Source organism: Oreochromis aureus, linkage group 5 (assembly GCF_013358895.1).
Source record: "Oreochromis aureus strain Israel breed Guangdong linkage group 5, ZZ_aureus, whole genome shotgun sequence".
In the NCBI taxonomy this organism is placed as follows: Eukaryota; Metazoa; Chordata; class Actinopteri; order Cichliformes; family Cichlidae; genus Oreochromis; species Oreochromis aureus.
The window spans coordinates 23,965,349-23,990,234 of record NC_052946.1 but is presented as its reverse complement, the minus strand read 5'-3'; the positions used below and the strand labels follow the sequence as shown (position 1 = coordinate 23,990,234).

The 24,886-nt window shown below is 39.7% G+C and overlaps 1 protein-coding gene across 2 annotated transcripts in view; it reads right to left on the bottom strand.

Moving 5' to 3' along the window:
• Positions 1-24,886, bottom strand: part of foxj3 (forkhead box J3) — an 84,568-nt gene that overhangs the window by 33,999 nt on the left and 25,683 nt on the right. For both annotated transcript variants that reach the window (XM_039612490.1, XM_039612491.1), the window contains exon 2: positions 17,222-17,716. In XM_039612490.1, coding sequence (XP_039468424.1) covers positions 17,222-17,542 — 321 coding nt within the window. In that variant the 5' untranslated portion in view covers positions 17,543-17,716. The remainder of the gene's footprint in view (positions 1-17,221; positions 17,717-24,886) is intronic.

Here is a 24,886-nt window from a genome sequence, read left to right as displayed (position 1 = left end):
GCCTCTGCTAATTAGTCCTGCAGCCTCCTTCCCTTTCATTTCCAAAAAGGAAATGTGGTGTGGAGGCTACTGTACAGTGCAGGCAGACAAATTAGCTGCGAGCTTAACAGGAGGAAACCATTCTTTAGGGAGAGCAGGCTACCTTAATTATGAATTAATTACATTTTTAAAAGGCAAGTAAAAAAAAAAAAAAAAACCCTTAAAAAAAACCCTCAATCACCCTCACACACATAATTGGTAAAATATTGTTTGCTTGTAAGAATTGTGAAAATTGTGGGACTAAAACTATTTTCACCTAGTTACTTTATTTATTTATGATGAAATGATTAAAAAAAAGCCTCCAAGCCAACCAGCGTGCAAGTGCACATTTTCACATGACAGACATTATCCTAAAACAGACTAGTCAGCCTACAGTCTTTAGATGATGTTTGCAAAGTTTACACTGAACACTTTTTCAGAGTAAATACTCAACCAAAATAAACTTTTAATAAATCGCAGTTTCCGTTATGCAGGAAGAGCTCAAAGTTGTGAAAAATGGGGTGTTTTCATAGGCCGTCTGCTGCTCCCGCTGCCAAGAATAATGGATTAATCCTGAAAGTCTACTGATGTATTGCGACTGTCTGACCAATGAGAATTTGGTTGGATTAGACAATCTGAGCCAACCAATCGACCAGTCGAGCTGGAGACTACAGCCACAGAAAACTGGATTATATAATATATCCTGTATCCAGATGGAGCCAGTGAAAGCAGTGGCCGCTCTAACCCAGCTTCGATTAATTTAACAGGGCATATTCAGCGTTAAAGGCAGATTCCATGGGCCGCTTTCTATTTATAGCATGCAAAAGTCGTCAGCTTACCGCTCTCCTTTCTGCTTCTCGATATCAGGGGGGAAAAAACCCCCAAAACAAAACAAAAAACAACACCAAAGAAAAACAGTGTGCGTATATGAGACTGTGTTAAAAGCCACCATCTGCAATCCAAATGTAAACAAAAGGTAGTCCGATATTCTGTGAGTAGCCCCTATGCTACGATGTCATTATTTAGTGAATGTTAATTAGCCGTTTTCTGGAGGGGAGGATTTGATTTCACCCTAATCAATCACTATACTAATCATTCCAGCTAATACATACAGTTAGTAAACTATAAAGGGTGGGCACTGGATACTGAGAATACTAATTGAGCAGAGACAAAAAAGACTATTAACTAAATTATTGCAAATAATAGAACAGAGCAGATAGGTACTCTTGCTGCTATAATATGGACAATTATGACAGAAAGAAAGCTTTTAATATCTTAAGACACTGACGAAATTTATCAAAGGCTTGCACCTTATAGCAACCTGAGGAGTAGCAGTGATTGAACTGTTAAGCTGAAATATTTTCAAATTATTCCAGTTAGTTTGTCTTTGGAACAGCTTGGTAATGACAACACCACTAGACCCACTCATAAGTTGTATTAGTGACTTTGTTTCACAGTTGTAAGAGAAAAGAAAAAAAAGCAAGACTTTTTCACCTTTCCATCATAATCAGATGAAGACGTTAAATACAAAACAATTTTTAAACTTAGTTTGTTCAAAAATACTGAGATTTTGAGCTCCACCCCAAGTTGAATATATAAATAAAAATCAACAGCAAAAAATAAATAAATAAAAGAAAGAAAGGAAAAAGTGGATAAAAAAAAAAAAAAAAAAAAAACTGATTACCCTGACTCATCTTCTGAAAAATACATGAAGCCACTGGAAATAATAACTGGCATTTTCACCAATATCATGCTTTTATTGTGCATACTCTGCATCACACAAACGCTACAGCCAGCCGAGTCAAAAAATGATAGCGGTAAACTGAAGTCAAAATACCTAAGAAAACATTAGTGCCATTATTGTTCAAATCTTTGTAGCCATACAAGGGTGGCAAAAGATCCTCCAAGCACGGGCAACTCCCTTTTATCTCCTCCTCTGAAATCTCTAAGAACTGCTGATTTTTTTCCAGTTATGAGTCGTTGTGAAACGTGCTTCAAATTTCTCGCAATTCATAACTGAGGGTGATTTTCTAGTCGACCTGCTTGAGATCCTGTTCTCAATCACAACATAAATAGACATATGTGAAAAAGACACAGAAATACCAATCCTAACCCTTTCCACAGTTATTAAAAAGTCAAGTCTCATTAACGCCAGCCAGCTGAATTTATAATAAAAACCACAGTTCAGGAGCATTATAATCAAAAGACGACTGTTATCTCCACCTGCAGTAATTTATAATTGGGTGTGTGGCTCTGTACTTGGACCTCACAGTCTTTCTATGCGCATGCATGTAGAACAAAAGCAAAACACTCAATAAAAACAGAACAGACATCAATAACAACAGACAGGAGAGACAGCATTGAAAGGTGGAGCTGGGATGGAGGTAAGCTGCAAGTAGTGTGCAACTGTAGGCTGATTAAGGTTGCTAAACACTAGGGATGCACCGATACCGATACTGGTATCGGGTATCGGGGCCGATACTGTAAAATGTGTGCGTACTCGTACTCGTAAAAGTTAACCGATACCATGAACCGATACTAATGTAGCCCGGATGGGAATTTGGGAGTGGATACTCATAATTCCCATGGACTTAAACGCCACGGTAACATAAGGTGTTCACAGTTGATGTTATGTGATGTAACTCTACCCTGAATGTAATTTGCCCTGTAATATGTCGCAAGGTAAATACAGGTAATTAGAGCAATCAAACTGTTATGTTAATCAAAAAGTATTATTTTATGGTATGTAACTCTGAAGGAGTTAAAATATTTTTCAGAGTTCTCATTTTCTGGAGGCCCGTGAAGGTAGCATAAAACGGGACCTGTGTATCTGTTGCAATGGAGGAGGAGAAGAGAACGGCATGGAGAGATGAATGAGGTTAGCTGAACCAAAGTGAGAGACCCGGCTAGTTTTACTGAGGTTAACCAGCACAAAAGAGTGTGTGACTAGAAAGCTGACCGTGTGAGAGCTTCACAACAGAGTGTGGGTGAAGTGACTTTTTGTTTCAATGGTCGCACCACCGTGCTGTGTTTCCAGCTACGACCGCCGAGGCTAAAGGCTAGCCCGGACTGCTTGGCTTCGCCAAGGAGGCAGTCGCTATGGACTGTCGGAGAGCTGGACAGTGACTCGCTAACGTGCTGTAGCAGAGACAGCATCGGGTCCGCAAGGAGTGGATTTATTGTGGGACTGGTGAACGGCGATCTACCGGGCAACGGAACTGTAAGTCAGACTTTTGTGCTCTTACTGGGAGAAGAGGATTTTTCTCCATCGTCCGGCGTGAGCAGCAAACAGGCCTGCAACAAGTGTGAATGTGAGTGTGTGGAGCCCATGTGTGAATATTGTGTGTTTAGTGGATTTATATAACGTGTTTTGGAGTGTATATTAGTGAGTCACTTACCAAAAGGTGATAACATAAGTTGGGTTGTTTAATATAATTTGAAAGGGAATTATGTCATTTATACAGTGTATTTCATTTGGTTAAGGAATTGGAATATCATTTGAGTTTAAAAAGGGATGTGTTGTACAGTATTTGTCTCTGCCCTTACGCTCAGTAAACGCTTTCGCTTTGGGTTAAAGAGTTGTCTGGGGTCGCTTTACTACTGGTTAAGTTTAACTTGTGTGTGGTAGAAGTATCGGTTTTTGTACTCGGTATCGGCAAGTACTCAGATCCAAGTATCGGTATCGGATCGGTTTGAAAAAATTGGTATCGTTGCATCCCTACTAAACACCGCACCCTTTGAGATTTACTAAATGGCTGTGGTAATGGTAAAGGAACTGGCTCTCATATAGATCTTTTCTGCTCTGCATGTTTTGTAATTCACACAAACACTTTTTTCTAGAGCTAACATTGAAAAACACACTCTTAGTCCAATTGACAGTATCATGGCCATGGATACTGTGGCATAGCAGGGATTGAACGACCAACCTTCTGATTAGTAGATGACCTGTTCTACCTCCTGAGCCACAGCTACCACAAACAGCAATGACACAAAAGCCATCAGCCATTAAGATCTACAGAAACCACCGCTGATCTGGACTTTGTAATGCAGTAATGCAGAAATGGCTTGCTTTTTTTTTTTTTTTTTTTTTTTTTTAACCTGGGTGCAACTGTTTGGAAAATTTGTTTGATTAGATAACTCTCTACCTTGTACTTGAAGATTATTAAGAAAATAAGAAGAGATTGCAGCCAGTACTGTAGACTTGTTTTGCATCGTTTATGCTTCTACTTAAACATATCTGCATAGTTAAAAAGTACAGCACATCGTTTTTGTACATTGTTATATTGCTAGAAAGAACAAAACTGTATTGACCTGCAGTGATCCTTCTCCCCAAGAGGTCAAGTGGACGCACAGTACGCCAGCAAAATGTTAACAATACTCAACAACCAGGAATCCTTCAGCGCCTTCAGATTCTTCAGGGTTTGGCCTTTCACATAGGTTCATATATATTTTGATGGTCATACAATTCTCCTAATTTTGCCTCCATACACTACCACAATAGATCTGAAATGAAGCAATCAAGACATGATTGAAGTGCATACTTTCAGCGTATTAAGGATAAACAAAAATTTAGTGGAAACCAGTTATAGCCATGTATTACAAAGTGCCCTTATTTTCATGAGCCCAAGAGGAAGCGGACAAACTAACATATCTTGATGCATGCTCAATCATCCAGGTAACCAAATCCCAAAAGTTTATTTTGTTCAGAGACGAGAAGTCATTTGAATGAGAGACGAAATGTTTTTTCCCCACTGAAAACGCTACATCCGGATAAACAGAATCAACTTTATGGGACTAACTAACATAATTATAAAGATTAATTTTAATTCATCAGGTGGTGGTTGTTGGCCTTCCTGTCCTCAGTTTTCTTCTTACTAAGTAAAAGCAAGCACAGAAGGGTCAAGGTTTAGGTTGATGACTCGGTCACTTTAAGGACACTTATTTTAGTCTTAACAAGCTCTTGGGCAGCTTTTGTAGTAGGTGTTAAATCATGTTCACTTCCTGTGACCCAGACTCATATTTTTTATTTTTTTTTATTATTGTGTAATTTGGCGGATATAGACTATATTTCATGGTTGTGTGATATGGCTCTGTCAGTGCAAATCAGGTTGAAGGAGGATTATAAATGGCCATGATTGTTTGGAAATTGGCCACAACATGCCAATAAAAATTTTATGTGAAGAAGGTGAGTTGCTACTCTACAGTGCCAGAGATGCACTGCTGTTCCTCTGCTCTACAGGAGGATCGACCCAAGCCCAGCTATTCTATGACAGACTGCAATGGAGGAGAGACTGCAAAGAGACCACGGACCACTGCTGTTGAGTATAATACCATGCAACACTGTCACTGAGAAGCAAAATGGAGGTGTTTACAGCGACTTTGCTTCATAGGAGTTGGAGGATTTCTTACTCATTCAACAGGGCAAAATCGAGGGGGCAGCATTTTGTTCGTCAGTGACAGCTGGTCCAGACAGTACACCGTGAGAGAGGCTGTATGCAGCACTGAAGTTGAACTGCTGCTCCGGTCCCTGGGACGTTCTTATCTGCCAAGTTTGGGAACAATATAATCTGTATGTGGTGTTTTTTCCTCTTAGTAGTAATGCAGTAAGAGCTGCTGATCAAACAGCAGAATGTTCAACAACTGCAGTGGACAGAAGGCATACTTACAAATAAATGTTATGTGTTACATATGAGAACGTTTTAGTTGTTTGGAAAATACACACAAAAAAAGAAATCTGATAAACCAAAGCTCCCCTGTCAAATTACAATTGTACTATAGGCCACTTAATTCCACTTTTCAATATGTTTTTTTTAACAGAAGTAATCCACAGACGAAAACACAGTGACTGTATGGTTGAGAAATAACATATAGACACTTCAGCATACTTTGGGAACTGATGATGTTGCTTTCACAATAACAGACTACACGCAACTTTAGTGGAGTTACCAAAACACACATCACCATACATGTCAGGCAACAGTAGGCCTTTTATGAATAAGATGGTTCACTGCTAAAAAGAAAAAAGAAAAACAAAAAACAACACACAAAAAAAGTGAGTTTACAGAGCTGACTTATTTTATTTCAGTGGACTTTTAAACACTTCGAGACTTACACAATAAGCACCAACCAATATGAAAATAAACGCAAAGCACCATGTCACTAAGAATGATTTGCAAAAAGCCAATAAACGGAATAACCTCCACACAAGGGTCCAACCAAACTGGAGACCATTTCAAACCCAGATCTGTACATTTTAGACATGTATAAGGAATATTCCAGCTCAGATGGCACCCCTGGTCCTCTCTTAAAGTTCTGTGCAGCAGTGCTCACCCCATTATAGTGCCCCATTTTCCAGTACTGTGGACTCACACTCTGGGAACACAAATTGTCATTATTCCAGTTCCAAAGAAACCTTGTCCAGCTGAATGATTATAGACATGTGGCTCTGACTTGCATTGTGATGAAATATTTAAAAAAAACAGTGCCTGTACTCAAGGCAGAGGTCAATTCTGCACTGGCCCTATTCCAATTTGCCTACAAGGAAGGGTGGGGCACATAATGCTGCCAACAGTGCTATCTGTTTGACTATTAGGCACCTGGAAGAACCCAAGACTTTTTGCACGTCTCCTTTTCATTGACTGCAGCTCTCACATTTGCTTATTTCCAAACTGAAACAGATAAATATCATTTTATGTTATAAAGTGGCATGTTCCCGTTTTGACCTACTGAGTCTAGTATGTCAGGGTGATCAGTACCCCTTTTCAGAATCAAGATCAATCAGCATCCTACCGCCTGAGGTTTGTGTCAGCTCTCCATCCCTTAAGCTTATATTCAGTATTCTTACATTTTTAAATCCTTACATGAGTCTGGTGCCATCCTGCTCAGTTTTTGACTGAAATGGAAAGTTCTGATCTGTGGTGTGATGCCAACAGGCTCCTTTTAAATGTAAGAAAAAATAAGGAAGTTGCTCCAGATTTGAGGTCAGTGGGGATTCATAGTCCAGTGGTTATACACAATGAACCAATCAACCATGTCTGCAGTTACAGGTAAACTGACACTCATTTGGACAACACCTTTAGCTGAAAGGCCCACGTGGAAGGTTTGTGTTCTCGTTCACAGCAGAGATTAGATTTGTTATCTAGACACAGGGTGCAAAGAGTGGACCAGAGGACCCCCCCACACACACACTTTTTTTTTTTTAACTACATAGTGTACGCAAGTGTAGGAGTTCAGTGTGGTATGCACCCTTAACGTACAGTTAAAATCTAAACTTGTTTGTCTGGTACAGATAGTCATGGGGGTTATTTGGAAGAATGAACAGCAGTCCTTCCAAATATGTGAACAGAGTTTGCAGACATGCACAAAAAAAAAAAGATCTTGTATGAACCATCCCATAGTCTCCAGCTATGGTAGAAGACAAAGCACATCAATGAGCCTACCTCAAATGAAAAAGAACCATGCAGACATGGCTACATGACATTTTCATATACTATTGCTGGTTGTGTAATATGTGCAGTGTGTTTCATTTGTGGTTGTGATTTGCCACAAAATGTGTTGCCCGTTTCTGTTTTTTTCCCTCCTAATACTATGGAGGTGGTAAGTGTGCAGTATTTGAGACCAAAATAAATTCTGCCACAGGGATGATAAAAATCTTTTCTTTTGTATCATATTATAACAAAAGTAGATTGAAATGCCGTTCTACCAGTCCAGCAGCATTAAGAGTGAATCTGAGCTTAAAGTGCAGCTCTAAATATTTCAGATTTCACTCTGCAACTTTGATCATCAACTAGGTAGGTACTTCAACAGGTTATTTTACATGTTTTAACCGGTAACTATCATGAAATTCAGCTTAGTTGATCTGGCACAATCTTGGTGAAATTGCAAATGGTCAGCAGGGGATTTCCAGCAAGCAACCAAAAGTGGTTCAAGTGCTAAAAGTGCTGCAACATTTTTAAATTGAGGCAAATCTTATTCAATGGGATAGTGGCCAAATTTAAAATTAATCTTTGTTTTTGCTTGTAGATCGTACCTTAAGATGTCTCCTTATTTGTAGACTTATAAATCCGATGATTTTTAGCTAAATGTTGTGAAAGGGTTTTCTTCACCAAGAAAAGAATGTTCTTGGATCCCCTTCGGGGAGCTCGCCAATGCAATCCTCAACAATGCACTACACTACTGTTTGGCTTTGCCTAAAGTTTCTATTATCTCTACATGACAGATCTGTTTTTTTGTTTGTTTTTTTTTAAACATACGAATGGCCTGCTTCATTTGCATAGACGTATCTGTGACCACATACCGAGAAACCACTAACCCGACACGTCAGTTGGTTTGCAGGAAGCAAAGAGTGCCAAAGAAGACAGAACAAGTCAGAGTCTGAGGAGCTCTGAAGCTAGAAGGCAGTCAGCTCTGCTACTTATGGAGCAATTGGAGATTATTTTTACTTTCTTGGTCTGGACACCAAAAACGTTCCCAGGGTTGCAATCTTATTGGACTATTTCATCACAGGTTGCTGATTTGTACAAACCGGTTGTTTCATCAACACTTTAAAACAACTCAAGAAATTGTATTGCCTTAGTTTGTAAAGCACTACTGAGGAAACAGGCAACATGAAACTGCAATCTGTCCAATAACATTCTAGTCTGCAAAAAATAAAAGGAAAATGGGGGCAAAAATGCAATGTGTAAATTGTTCATTATAGTTTATGCAATAATGTTAATCAAATCATTTCTTTGCTTTTACTTAACAGTAACAGTAAATAACAGTAAATTAATAGTAAATAATATTAATATATAATATTAATAACACATACTTAATATTATTTGTATTATTATATTCAAAGGGCAAAGTTGTGAACAATTCTTGTCTGAATCAACAGCCCTCAGTACTCAGTGTTCTTCTTCTCTGCATCATAAATCAGTCTTGGAAGGGGGAATAAGCTGCAAAACAAATGGTTTGTCCTCGTCTGTGCGTCAGATATCGACTTCATTATCACAAAGGAGGAAGTTCACTGAATCAATTGATGACCATGGTCAACAGCTTTTGCAACTAGCTGTTGTATCACATCTTGAGCAGAAAAAGCAGATGGGAGGGAGCTACTAAGGGTTAATGACTGTGTAAAATGATAACAGAAGTCATGTATATCATGTATGAACTGTGAGACCATGGCAGAGACTGTCAAAAAGACAGCAATAGTTTCCAAAAAAAAAAAAAAAAAAAAAAAAAAAAAATATTGAAGCCAACATAGCGGTACACAGGCCTGCAGGCCACAAGAGGAAGAGATAGAAGCCTCGGGCCTTTTATGTTCTGCACTGCAGTCAGCACTTCACTCAGTGGAGTGTGGGGACAGCAGCTCCTGCCAAAATGTATCCATGCCAAGGCCTGCCAGCTTGCTCTCCCCGCCCACTCTAAGGGCCAGAGCGTGAGCGGTGGGGCGCCGGTAGGCGGGTGCAAGGTGAGGCTGGTGGGCGGGTGGCCAGGCTGGAGCTTCCTGACACGGGAACCCGCCTCACAGCAGGATCAAACTGGCTGCCGAGTGAATCACTACCCCTCCCACAGCCTGAAAAAGTCAGCGCCGGGCCAGCATGCAGCCACTTTTCCTGTCTCTACAATTAACAAGAAATCCAGTATAAGGCAAAAGCGCTAAAAATACTGCTGCACAAACTCATCATGTATCACACTGCATGGAAGCCAAGGTGAACATGAGACCGCAGTAGAAAAGATACATTTCTGTAGAAAGAAAAAGTAACTTTGGAATTGAGAGCGTGCATGTTACAAAAGAAACAGTATCACTTTAAATATGTATTCATACTGCTGAAAATTTAGTAAAGAGCAAAGTCCTTAAAATGTAAATGCTTGCTTTACACTGTAATGATGAAAGTAGACGAAGGTATCAGAGACTCTAGCACCGAAGCAATTTTCCACTTTCAGATTTCAGGCCCTGTAAACCTAAGCTTGAGGTGAGAGATACGGGCAGGAGGCACGAATGCTCATACCTGACCGATCTTATTTAAATAAGCAACAGGAGCAAGGATTTTCTGAGCTGTGGCTAGTCACTAGTCAGAAGCAGGAATATTATCTCCAGAGTAAATAATGTCCTGGAGGACCAGTGGCTACCCAAATCGCTTCTTTAAAAAATAGTAAACTGCTCCAGGCTGCTATTATTAAGCCTCAGATCCAATGGGAAGTTGAACCTTTGATCTGTTTAGGGTACTGTGTATTTGCATTTTATAATGAGATCAAAGCAAGGTCCAGGGCCCCTGCAGAAGGCAGTTCCATGCCCCATCTCTGCACACTCAACGATTTACAGACCAAAGCTATATTTCCCTGTTAACAAGATCATGTAAGAGCTATGGACCTCAGTGAAAATGCAGTGGGAGATTCAATGTTTGTTAGGCAATCAAAGCAGCTTCCGTTCTCTTCCAACTAATTTTCTTTTCCTGTACACAGGTGTAGAAGAGAAAAATAAAATAAAAATCATGCCAGTAGCAACAATCTCCTCTTCAGTTAAAGTTCAAGAGCAAACATTTCAAGCGTTTTTAAAACTGGTTGAGAATTGCTCCCGAATTTCTCTGGCATTTTTCACCTGGAAGAAATGCAGAGGGGAATTTACACACTTTGCCTGAAGTGAGCCTACAACGAGCCGGGAGAAGGTTTGAGATGAACGTGGAGGTCAACATTTCAGCTTTTTTTTTTTTGTTAAAAGAGAAAATAGACCCAAAAAGAAATCAAACATACTGTCACTCTGTCTATGGCTGAGCTGAGCTGAGATATTTTCAGACAATCAAAGTGGACATTAAAGTAAGAGTCAGATTAGCCAACCAGATCGACTGTTGTTACAAAATATAATGAAATAATCCCCAATTTCTAAAATAAAGACTCCAACCATATTTTCAAATACATATGCAATTCTAATTTTGTACTATTAGGGGCTTTTAAAATCCTCTGAGTTTAATTCATATACAGTAATACAGTTACAACAATGCTTTATCATGAGTAATTTCTTTTTAAACAATTTTTGTATAAAAACAAAAGAAATTTCTATACTTGACCCTACGATTAAATCTAGTCATTTTTTATTGTCAACTAGATAAAGAGTATAACTTTTCAAACTGCTTTTTTATGAAACAATATGACAAAGCAAACTAATTTAAATCAAACTCAGAAATGACTGTAAAGACAAACTACTCTAGCAGTCTTCTAAACTACTGTCCATCTACAAAGTTGATTAGGGGAATACCCTCCTCTGTCACGCAGCAGTCTCCTTCAGGTGTCTTGAAGCCACACGTCTGCAAATCATTTATGCAACATGTGGCCCACAAACAGTCGTAGTGAAAGTGAGAGAACCATGATTTGCCTTTCGTGACACGCAAGAGAGCAACTGTGCAGAGAAAGGGCTGATTCGGGCACTTGTGACCCACTTGTTAATTTCATTCAAATGCTAACCTCAACCTTTGAAAAAAATAATGACTTATGACTTGGTAGTGTATGTTCTAAAACACTGAATAAGACCACAAGTTAAATCCCAAGTCTCATCTTCACTAAGCAGCACTGACGGAGAGACGAGCATGATCTTCTGACCTTGTGGCTGAGGACTATTCCCATTTATGTTTTAATCTCAGGAGTTATCGGACCAGCTGATGTCACAGAGATTAAGCAACACATATTTGTCATGACAAAGAAGACATAACATAAGAGAAAATAACTTTTTAGATACATCTTTTAAATATAGCTTTCGGTAAAATTAAGTGTCTTCAAGCAATATAATGGATCTTCTTTGCATGCATGGAACAGAAGGCTGCAGAAGCTACAGTATATGAGCTGAATCATGCACACGACTGCTTAGATAAACCTGCAAAACATGAATCAAAAATGCCTCAGAGAGCCAGAGAGGGTGTTAAGAAAATCACCAACTAATTGCTTGCTCATAGATGCCGAGCACATATTCGGCACTCTCAAGGCAGCGCTTACTTTTTTCCTTTTTTTATTTTAGTTTTTATGTATTTATTTATTTTTTTTTTTTTTATTGACCTTGATGAATTATCTGTTTTTATTGACAGCACTTATTGATATTTCTTAAAAGCGCAGGCTAATGGAGTTTTATTGAGATGATTAAATGAGCTGCTGGTGCCCAGATTAGCCAGGTCTCATCTCTCAGACACAGCTTGCATTATCATACAGAACAGACTCATGCGTGCGTTGAGTCCCAAATTCCTGCGACTGACATCTCCAGGGGAACAGAGGAGCGATGACTACATCCGACCTACATTCACCCCACCCCGGCATGCTTGCTTCCAACTAATTACACACACAAACATACTCAGTCACACTATAGGTGGATTCATATCATAACAGTCACAGTGCAGGGAGAATTGCAAGCATATTACAGAATTATACAATTTCAATTAGCCTTTTTGTTTCTTCCAAATCTTTTAAGTATCTGCTTGGATTTTAAAGGGAAAAAAAAAAAAAAAAAAAAAAAAAAAAAAAAAACTTTACAAGCATAAAAGCTGCAAGTGACCTCCTGGTGATTGGGAGAAGAACCTTTCCCAAGGCTTTTGCACAGGCTTGGATGAAAATATCATTTGTGTGATGGGATGTGAAAATTCTCCAAGCACAAAAACATTAGAAACAAACCTAAGGCTACTGGAACTTGTTCAAATGCCCCGGGCACGGAAACAGTTATATTGGATTTCATTCAAATGTCTTATGCAATGAGAGATTTATACAGATTCCATGTGCATTATTCTTGTTGTTTAGATTCTCAGAAAATCTATGACAGGGAAAACACCTTATTAACAAGAACTGAGGAAAAAAAAATTGTGACGCAGGCTCCAGCCTATGAGCACATCTTAAAACCGCTTTTTCAGTGTTTCCTGCGCTGTACAGCATCCTGGTTAGAGTGATGTGGTTTTTCACACTTTTAAATGTGAGGGGTATTTCTACAGTTGCAGCCCACATTTAGGCCAGAATCTGTCGATCTATGCAAGCCTTTACTAAACTAGAAAGCGCCTGAAGAGCGTCAATCGTCACCAGCGCTGACTAATTCAGTAACTTGCTCTCATATCGAAGACATCATTCCAGTTACGTCAAATCTATTTTAAACCCGACTCTGAAAGAAGCACTTTTCATTCCAACAACTTCAAGATAGCACATTGTGGTTTTGAGTATATTAAAAAAAAGAAGCTAAAATCTAACAAGTGCCCTCGTATTTTCGAAAATCTAAATGTAGTAACTGAGACAAAAATGCGAAATACTAGTCAAAAGTGAAGAGGCTTCTGAAATTTATGATTTATACCCTTTTGTTTCAAATTCAAAATTCACTTTTTAAATTACATAATACTCATGTAGCATATGAACATTTACAAATTCTACTTTTTTTGTGCACCAAAATCACTCCCACAAAGGACAATTTTGAATTTAAGGTCGACTGCTTGAAGTTGCATGTTTGCTTCCCATTATCGAAATTGGATTTGGTCAGCTCATCTCATGGAGAACTGAATAAATTCACTCCCAAATTGGTGATAAACCGGCACTTGCAACAAGAAAAACCAAAAGTCCACAAACACTGTTGTATCAGATCAGCTGCGTGTTATTGCTCAGTCACATTGGAGTAAAAATAAGATGCTAACCTTAGCGTACAGGGTTTGAAGCGTTTTCACATTATGCGACTAACTGCAATGGTTGTAACAACCGACTAGCTGTCCTTACACTGAGCAACACACTCATCATCTAGGCAACCACTTTGGATCACAAAGTGATTGCACTGGTTGCCTGCTGCCTGGCAACCGGTCTCCAAACAACTGTGGTCTTACTCATATCGACTGCAATTACTGTTTCTAAATTTCTCTACGAGGTACTGGCTCGACTCTGAATGCAAGCAACAGACTGTGTGTAGACAACAGACTTGCAAGACGGATAAACTGCATATGATTGCCAACTTTACTACATTCAATCGAAAACTGGCAATAGACCGATTACAGATGACTCGGTCTTATTACCATTTCTTTGCGTCTTGAGGCACTTAAGTCGTTTTAAAGACTGCAACTGACTGCAAGTGCGACCAAGTCCCCATCTTGAAAGGAACCATTTCAAAGGGAATGAGATCGCATTGCACACGGTTGCAATATTTTTAGGTTTGCTGCAGTCTCCAACCACCGTTTGCCCTAGTGTGACTGTAGCGTTACGATTTAGATTTCTGTGGTGAATCTTTGTAGAGCTTACAACGTAACCCACTTAAGCATCCGGCACTGTTACCAGCATTCATACTTTTGCACAGTGTTTTATATTTTAATTGACTTGTGGTTGTCTCCTGGTGCTTTATATACAGAGCTAGCCACGATAGAAACTAAATGCTGGGGCTTTTTCCCCCTCCTGGGTCCCTACTCTTTGTTGTGGTCTATTTTTCCCTCCTTGGAGGTAAGCATAATTGTCCACTTCTTTGTACATTCTCTCACATCCATTCTGATAGTGTTGTCAATCTCCCTCCAGGAATTTGCTGACATCTATGAGTCCTTATATTGAGGCTATGATTATTATTTCTTATACTGAGGTGATGATGGTTATTCTCTCACTGACAAATTCAAATTCTGCAACAAAAAAGTAGCCAGAAATGCACAGGAGGCATCAACAGTTTGTTGTGCCTGAAATGAGCAAATAAAAAAAAAAAAAAAAAAAAAAAACAGTCTTGAAAAGGCCAATCTGAATAGTGAATTGTGTTTCCTTTTACGAGGAGGTGCTAGTTGGTTTAGATCGTACGGTTTCAGAGGGATTTGAGGTTAAGATATACCCAAGATGTAGATTTAACACAGAAGAATAAATCTTCTGTTTGGCATGTTGAAATTGTACCTTTTTCTAATTTATTTTTTTATACAAGTCGTGTGAAAAATGGTTATCAATACACCGATGCCAATTCATTACATTTTTAATAGCATATGCAAACGCATTAAACAGATCCTCAAATTATTTAAGCAGGGTCACTACTCCATGACTGTTTATGGCAGCGGTTATCAAATGAATGAGAGTAAAGTGAAGGCAAGATACCCAACTTGAAGAGAAAAAGATGAAAATCAGAGGGGTGTAATTTTTGACCACTGGTGAAACCAAATCACAGTTAATCATATTTGTTGCCAGATTAGTGTGATTAGATAATAACAATACACATGCTGACACCGGGCTGCAACAAATAAATACCAAAAGACCACATTTAGGGATATTTTTTCTTTGAAAATTAAAGCAATGGTGGGTGCTTGCCTTGTACTGTGCTGCAGAGTGTCTGCATCGTGATAAGCATCATCATAGCAGACAGCATATCATGACAGCATCATTACAAGTTTCCACTACACCCCTCATTGAAACCATTAATCTGATACACAGTTTGAAGTTTTGGAATAAATTAAACATTGATATCAGCTACAAATGAAGCCATGTACACATCCTTAATGCTACTTCTACTTATTTAGAGTGTAGGCTTTTTGCAACAAGTTTACATAACGTCCTGTTCTTACTGACTGTTGGAAAAAGCAACGCTTCACAACAGAAGAACCAAAAGACACATTAGCAGCAAAACACTTGGGTAATTTAACATAATTTCTTCTTTTCTGCTGTAACTACAGTGGAACTGTAACTCAGTGGGAAGACCAAAGCGTCAACCCTGCCAGCAGCATCAGTTTGATTCCCACTGAGGCCACCCACTCTAAAATGTATAAAAAGTGTGTGCATTCACAGTGCTTGGGATAAGTGTCAACTACATGCTATGTCTTATCTACAGTTATTTTAGTTGGGCTAGTCTGTCACACCCTCACATTTCTGAGCAGTAAAGTCTGTGGATATGTAGGAGTTCAACAAGTCCACTACAACCCACCTAAATGATCATCTACTCATTGCTGCTCTGAATGAGAAAGCAGCATTTAAAGTATCTCAGTAGGTACAGTCTAACCAATGATTGCAACATGTTCTGCAACTGGATTTCCTCACAATCCAAAAACAGAGGCGGTGAAAAATGCTCCTCTAACCTTATATCAGCATCTGGCGAAAAATCATTTGGCAATGAATTTAACATTTCATTGCACACGGAGGTAGGTGGTATACAAAATGCAGAGCTGGAAATGCCTGTAACTCAATGCAGGAACACATGCAGTCGACGGCACATATGCTGCTGTGTTACTGACAACTAAATAAGGGATGATGAAGGTAAAAGAGGAAACAAAGGCTGCAAAATAAAACAATTCATTTCCTTACAAAAGGGGCCTTGCCACAAAAGCTAAAATCAATCCATTTATAATAACACATGCTTTCTCATCTCCCCCTCACACACACACCTCAGTGCAGCCTGTACACATGCCAGATCTTGTCGCCCCAGGAAATGGGCTTCATACATCTTGTCTGACTGCAATAAAGCAGTGCCTAAGATTCTATTTCCAATAAACGTCGACTGATTGGAAAACTCATTCTAATATCAATTTCCATCTGGGCCCTTTAAAAGGCAATCAGCATAGCTTCATCTCGGTATATCATGGGCTCCTTGAGATGATGACACAGCACTGGCTCTCTCCTTCTGCATAATGGCCTTCTCCTATCAAGGCATCTGCAATGAATAATACCACCCATGAATGGGCTATTTAGTCTGTGTTCGCACAGATAGGGGCCACTTCCCTGAATATTAATCCAGGGTTTTACACTTCATATGGTTCTCTCAGGGCTGCACCATTTTTCATTCGGAGGACTGAGGCACTTAGTGTGATTTGGCACACTCATAGTTTCTCTCCAAGCTTTCTCAGAAGTGACAATGGTGATTACCAACGGAATCTCACTTTGTTTAAGACATCCAGATCCCACCAAACAACAATTTAAGTCAAAGAATTTCTTCGATGAATGTTGTCAGCAGCTCGTCTCAAAAACGTAAGGTCAAAGGAGAATCTAATCAAACGCACAGCCAAATGAATTTTAAAAGAGCAACAACGATAATATTCAATATTCTGGATATCAGATGTCTGTTAAAGGATACCCTGGTACCGGAGGTGGTTTTTCTAAATGTAATAATGTACAGGTCTGAGCAACTCGTTTTGCCTTAGCATTTGCTTTTCAAAAAAAATAGAAAACAAATAAAACATGGCAGTCAAAGCATTAAAAGCCCAACTAAAGGCAGAATTATTATGGCATTTCCTCATCTCCATAAAATGAATAGTCAAGATTTCTTTTTCCTCACCTTCCAGCCACTGCCCGCCTCCCTGTAGTAGGGAAAGTTATCACAGATCCACTGGTAGATCTCGCTCAGTGTCATCTTCTTCTTTGGCGAGCTGTTGATAGCAAACGTGATAAGGCTGGCGTAGCTGTAGGGCGGCTTGCCGTCCTTGTGCTGCTGCACCTCCTCCTGGTCCAGCGTGGTGTTGGGATCGAGCAGGGCGCTCTTCTTTCCCATGCCGGGCCCGTGGGCATTCTGGGCATCAGCCTTGCGAATGGCCGCCTGCATGGTCAGCTGAGGGAGCCAATCCATGGAGGTCAGGCTGCTTTCCAGCTCCGACGTCATGGTGACGACCGGCTGGACAAAAGGGGGTGGGGAAAATGTGAAGGTGTTGGTGGTAGCTGTTGGTGTTGGTGACTGATGGAGAGCAGACCAGGTGTGGAATAACAAAGGCGAGTGGGGAATGAAGTTAAGGCTCCCTCAGCTCAGGACATCAGCATACCATCTTCTGGAGATCAGCTGTAGAGAAACAGCAAAGAGACATGCTTAAATAAGTCAACCAGCCTGTCTGATAAGGAGAAATTAAACGTTGGGAATGTAGAGAAGGAAACAGCTCCAATATCAAAAACCAGGCGTGTTTGTAAAGCATGCTTATATTCGCTGTGCAGTAGATCACAAGCCAACCACTTTCTCCACCACTTGCTGCTCTGAAAGCTGACTCATAGCTGGGACTCCATCTGCACAGAGAGAGTAAATGCCAGGCAATTGTTTTCACAACTGCCAGCCAAATGGGGGAACGGCTCAGGAGGAATTCCGACTCTCTTGAGGGTAGTAAACCCCCTCTCTGTTCTTCCCTGCCTGCCTCCTTCCCCACCACCCCTTCCTCGCCAAATCGAGCCTCTGCTGTAAACAAGCCAGCTAGTGTCATCTTGCAAACTGTCCTCGGCACCGCGCGTTTCGCCGCCTGTAACAGCCTGTCTCGCTGTCCCTCTCGGCACACTGCCCTCTGCGTCTTAAAATAGAGGGGCAGAGTTGAAAAGCCTAAAGTTACCAAGATAGGTGAAAGGACGTATCTGTACGTGTGTGTGTGTGTGTGTGTGTGTGTGTGTGTGTGTGTGTGTGTGTGTGTGTGTGTGTGTGTGTGTGTGTGTATGAAAATGCAATCAGGCTGAGGGGAAAAGCAGAATGAGGACTCACCAAGTTGTGGGATTTTTCTCTTGACTAAGCACGCTCACACAAGTGTGTTTGTTAGTGTGAGAGAGCATGTGAGAGTTTGAGTGCATGTCAGGCTGGAAATAACACAGTCTTGACAACACTTAACAGGTCAAATATCTTTCAAAAATAGTGTTTGTGTACCCTTGTGATGCCACTGAACCAGATTTTTCAAACTTTTTAAGCACATTTGAGAATAATGAGTATTTTTGCTAAATATAACTAATAAATTTTACTTGTTATACTAATAATTATTTTTATTAAAACATGCTACAAAAAAAGGAACCTCACTTTGTCTGAATGCAGTTTTACAAGTATTAAAAATATCTACTCTATTACTGACATCGAACTTTTAAAATCTCAGATTTGTTTTATATCCGTTTACTTAATGAGCAAGTCAAAAAACATGGCAAGACAGACACAAAAAACATAATTTATATGCTGCTCTGCTTACCATCTGAAATGCATCAGGAAGAGTACGAAATTCCCAAATTGGCCGGCAGTTTGTGAGAAGCAGTATATGGCTGTCCCTTTCAATTGATCTCTCACAGTGGGGGTTAGCTAGTGCCCAGCAGCCAATTCAATATCTGCTATCAGTGCAGACAGGCAGAGCAGATGATGAAGGCATTTCCACACATCCAAACAGAATTCGGAGAAAGGAAAAACCAAAACCGGCTGCGGGAGATCATTAATGGATTGGGGCACTGGTCTTAAATCTTCCCTTAGTATAATCAGGGTCAGGTTTCATCAGCCACTGTTAAGTTTCTAATCCAAGTTTTTCTGAGCAAAATGCATTAAATTTTTTTATTCATTACATTTCTTGCCTGCTATTAAACTGATATAATTCCTATAAAGGATGCTCTGAGTATCAAAAACTTCCCATTTTCATGGCTAAGGAAGATGGATCTGACAGAGAAAAGCAGCTTTGGTTACCTTGAATTTATGCCAGAATGTTTCAAAAGCATAACTACTTTTATGATTGAGCCCCCCCTTCTTCTTGGTGTCAAGTCATACAGTACGTGTACCCAAACTCTGGGCGTTTGTAACATACAGAGCATGAAGGAAAACATACAAACACTTTCTGCTGGAAAATGACAAGTTTAGAAAGATGTTTTGATACTCGATTCCCCCCTTGATATTGTTACCTTGAGAATCTGTGGTAATGGATCAAAATCAAGCTGTTCAGACAAGCCTTATGAAACTCAAACATATTTTTAATGTTTTGAATCTGTTGTTTTTATTCTTCATTAGCACTTACATCATGGCTGTTCACAGACTAGAGGGAAAAAAAACACAACACAGGAGAACTGAAACTTCTCCCCCATCCGCTGCAGTCATGAGCAGACTGATAAATGAGGAGGCTTGCTGACTGACTATACTGACAGGTGAGTCAGACTAATGGTGAATAACTCTTCCTCATCATACAAATAAATACAAGGCATCTCCACCCTGTAACTGAACTGAAGGTGACTCACAGGGCTGCTGACAGTAATTTTCCCTCTATGAGTAGAAGCCCATTGAAATACAAAACTAATTAGATTTTAAAATTAATCTACACATTATACACCATACGGGCCTCCGGTACAGATTTTACATCAGTGTCGTAGCGTCTCTGAAAGTGCAGCCAGTACAGAGTCCATTTTGAGATACTATGTGGTACTCTTAAACTGATCTCAGTTCAGTCAATAGCCCATTTAATTGATGTTCACACTGTTAAGTAGGGTTGCAACTATTATTTTAATCAATCAATCTGCGGAGCATTTCCTCGACTGATTAACTGCTGGGCCAGCACACTTAGCTTTAATCTTGTGTCATGCTTTTGTCCTATCACAGATGTTCTGAAAAAGGCACAAAACACACATGCTTGACAAGGTATAACTATAATATCCCACAATTTGTCTTATAAAAAATTTTTAAGCAATTAATTGTCAAAATTCCTCACTGTTTTATTGTTGATCGACTATTTGACTAACTGTTTAGAGCTGGTTCAACACAAATAATCAAGAGCATTTAATATGAAATACTTTGCCTACATTAAAAAAAACTAACCCCGGGTTACAGTCTGTCACTTATTTTAAACTGCCAGAACATGCCCAAGCTACAGTATTGTTTGGCCTTTGATTTGAGTCTGTTGCTATGCAACATGCTGACGTCACAATACGTCACTGAAAGTTTTGTTGGTTTCAACTTGTTGTTACTGATGTGAAATTACGATACAATGCTGTCATATGGTGCTGTAGGTACATAAATGCTAGAAATAGAAACGGGCTAAAAGGACCTAAGTAGTTGCATGGCAACATGACCATGTCTTAATATTCAATATAGATAAGAACCTTCAGGGGGCCAAGACATAGGGTAAAACACACACTGAAGTCAACTACAAAATAAAAGTTGACAAAATGTCAGGCAACAAGCCTTGCTTATACATTAGTGTTTTTGTACAAGTATTTCTAAAAGTCTGCCCCTCCTGCATTATTAAATACAGCATGTTGCCATCAGAAAAGCAGAAGAGCGTTAAAAGAAAAGAGAAAAAAAAGAGAGAGACTTATGTGTAACTGATAAACTTGCAGCATGATGCATCATTGCAATGAAAATGTTTTCACAAAATACCGAGCATAAAGGGGGCATGCAAGGAGGAAGCAGGCTGAGCCTTCTGTTGGCCAGCAGAGGTGAGGTGACTGAGACAAGGGTTGATGAAAAGTGCTCCGCCCGATACATGGAGACACATGCCATTTGACCCTCCACGCTAATGATCCAGCTGCTACATAATCTGCAAGGCCAAGATGGTGACTTAATTAGAAAACCTTGTGCTGTGGCAGGAATGATGAAGCACAACACAAGGAGGCAGTAAGACGGCCTCCCAGCTGCCTTCATTATCCAAGCAGTGGGACAGTCAACGCAGGGATGTGCCCGAGCCCACTGCTGCATCACAGAGGGCTGTCTGATTACATACACCAACAGATTTGGGGGTGGGCAGAGGAGGCGGGGAAGACGAGAAAAGCCAGAGGACATGGAACGGTGGGGGTGGGCTTGAAGGGCACAACCTAGATGGCATCAGGCCTGGTACAGAGTGGAAAGTGGCAATGGTCTGCATCCAAGGGGTCTTTGAGTTCAGGCTGTATCATTAGGAGGCCAAGGGAAAAGGCTGCAATGCCACACACATGGAGACACTTTGATCTAGCTGTAGGAAAATGAGGTTCCATCACTGTCATCGCCAACAAAAAAAAGAAAGAAAGAAAAACTTCTTTCTCCCTCTCTCCACTTTAATTTGTTTTTAGAATGGAGTGCCAAGAGTATTTTTTGAGTGCTGAGAGGGAGAAATGGACAGTCAAATCTATTCTCTATTCAACACTCAACATTTCTTTATCCTCCAGGGATTAATGGCAGATTTAGTTCTGAATGAAAAATTGAAGGCGTATTTGAAACATCTTAATTTACCAACTTCTTGACAGGACTTATCAACAGTCCTGCTGCCAGCAGAGCACTGACAGCAAATCAGTGATTGTGTTTGGTGTCTCAGCTACTAAGTTTGAAGTGGCTCAATCAAACTGACAGCATGGCTATTATACATATGCCAAGATCTCTTTTATTCAAGAATCCCCAATGAGGTAACAAGCAGAGTAACGACCAGGGATTACTCAACGTAACACAGCAGATTACGTCAGCTCGTGTTAGGCAAGCATGTACCAAGCCGCCAGTCAGCAACTGCGTCATAAAATCAGTGCTGTACTCCCGTCACCACTATTGCAAAATTCATGCCTGCACTTAGCAAGCTCTTAAAATTTTAGTACCCCCACAACAATGCATGGCCCAGAGTGAAATTAATATTTCAGCTGTGATATTACTACAGTGTATGACACTTAAATGACTTCAAACATTTTTTACGGTGACAGTAAGCACGTCTTTAATCGCAATTTAGAAAGCGAGGAGGGTTGATGAATGGGTGCATGTTTGCATAAAGTATACTAACATCATTACAGGCGTGTACGTACAAAGTGTTTCCTGGGACGGCTAAGCAATATCTGGAACCTTCTTCTGTGACATCGGATGTAGGGATACACTATATTTTCCCAAAATAGACAATTTCATACTTAACCACGTTATGCAGCAAATGGTCGGATGCGAGGATGTGAGGGTATGAAAATATGCAATCTTTGAACTCGTTTCAAAAACTGTGCACTCTCTGAACCACAATCACATCTCACTGCAGCCTTCTGAAAAACCTCCAAACAGCAGTGTTTAAGATGTGGTATGAACCAATCGGCGTAGATTATTACTGGATCGTGAAGAATAAAACCTCCAAATGTTTGGGTGTGTTTCCAGCTCACTCTTTACTTTAGCACTTACACCGCTGCTTGTTTTAACTAGGTATTAATCACCATAGCTCCTTATGGCTAATTAGCATAAGCTACATGAGCACATGGCTAATTTGCATCAGATAACATATAAACATTACAAGAGCCATTTCAAAACAGCCGTTCCTGAACCTATACTTACACAAAAGCATTTACAACCACCACAAAATGAGCGCTCCGTTTTAAAAAACAAAAACAAAAAAAAACACAAAAAAAAAACACAACAACAACTTAATTGTGCATTACAGCTCAGAGCTTGGCTAACTACACAGTAAGCTTCAGTGACACGACAAAACTAACTCTTGATTATTTTATTGCATTTATATTTATGCTTTACACAATGCCTCGTCTCTAGCATGTTATTTATTAATAATGCAATGGGAGGTCATAGCAGTAGCAACAGGCTTGGGTTGTGGGGTATCGACCGTTGAAATCTGCATGGCAGCTTTGGCTTGTCCAATTTCATCCAACAACTCTTAACCAGCCTATTAAATAAAGTCTTTCTTACATAAAGCTAATAATTATATTCATATAATAAGTCAATACATATGAGACAAGAGGGGACCTTGAGCAAACATCTCTATGCGACAATTCTGCTTTACATTTGTGACCTATACTCTAGTAGTTTAACAGTTCTGAACCTAGGACTGCATGCACAATACAAAAGTTCAATCTGTGTCCAGTATCCAGCTTTAATAGCAATTACAGCCTCAGTTTCAAACAACTGGCAAACATTTACTAATGATTCCTGAAAGATGAGCATGGAATTCAAACTGTTGCAATATATTGTAAAGTCTTTTCCTCATAAAATAAATTCTTCAGCTGACCACTGTTGTGATTTGGCACTATATAAATACAACTGAAGTAATGTTTTGAGAAAAACTACCCACAAAATATCCTATAATAAGGTCACTCTGCTCTTGTCACACATTGCCTCAGTGCCAATGAATGAAACTAACAGGCAGGACATTCACCAAAAAGGGAACTAGTAACTGAAGCAGAAGTGCTGCACACGAAAGGGAAGTAGGCAGAACAAAACGTGAATTAAATAGGTTTTACTATTTGAATTACAGGTATTTTTTTTCCTGTCCAGAGAGAAAAGCAAAAAAAAAAAAACAGGCTAGTGTGGATTTGCAGTAGGAACCAGCACTTAAAGAACTGACATGCAGCCCATAGCCAATGCAAATCAAGAATAACTACTCTAACTGAAACAGCATGCAGGTTTGCCATCCGTCATTTCTCTTTATTTAAATGCAAGGCCAATGAATCAGAAAAAAATAAAACTGTTATTATGCTTGTCTAAAGAAATGCATATGCGTTAACCTGCATCTCGAGTATGTGTGTATCAAAAAACAGCACCTGTCACTGTGTCTGTGCTCACTGCAGGAACTACTGAGGACAATGCAAAAGCTGTAATTTTAACTCAGCATGAGTAAAAACAGGTTTATACGTGACTCTATACTATAACACATCTCTTCAAGGTGAACACGGTATACAAATTCTCTACAATTAAAGCTTACAAATACATTTGCTCAATACGACTCTAATTTTTATGGGTGTTTATGCCAATCAGCGATTAACCTAGCTTAGCACACAGAAGTGGGGGATGCATAGTGACCACTCTAAAGCCCATTAATAAATATATTGACTGGAGTGTGGGGTGAACTGGAGGGTTACATTTCAAAATCCTTAGCCAATTCCCTTCAGACCCTTTAGGTGCATCTAAAATACAACCCCTTTCAGATGCATAACTCTCTCATTGCCTTTATCTAAAGGCTCCTCACAGTTTCATTCAAACATTTCAATGACTCTGACAGAAGAAGCCACAGTACTAGTGTTATATCATGTCCTATGTGTTAACAGTACATCAGAGATGTATAATGCATTATGTCAGAGTTCTCTGAACTTGGTGGCTATATTTTTGATAACTGAAGCCATGTAATCCAAGTAGCCATGGGAACACATTCATAAGCGCTTTAATAAACTTCAGTAAACAGATGAGACAAGTGTTAAACCGTAGCTTGCAAACCACAATTCACTGGCCTGAAGTGCGGATCACAGTGTAATTTGCTGTTAGATTCTGATCAATTCCATCTCTGTGTCAGGGATAATTTATCATACA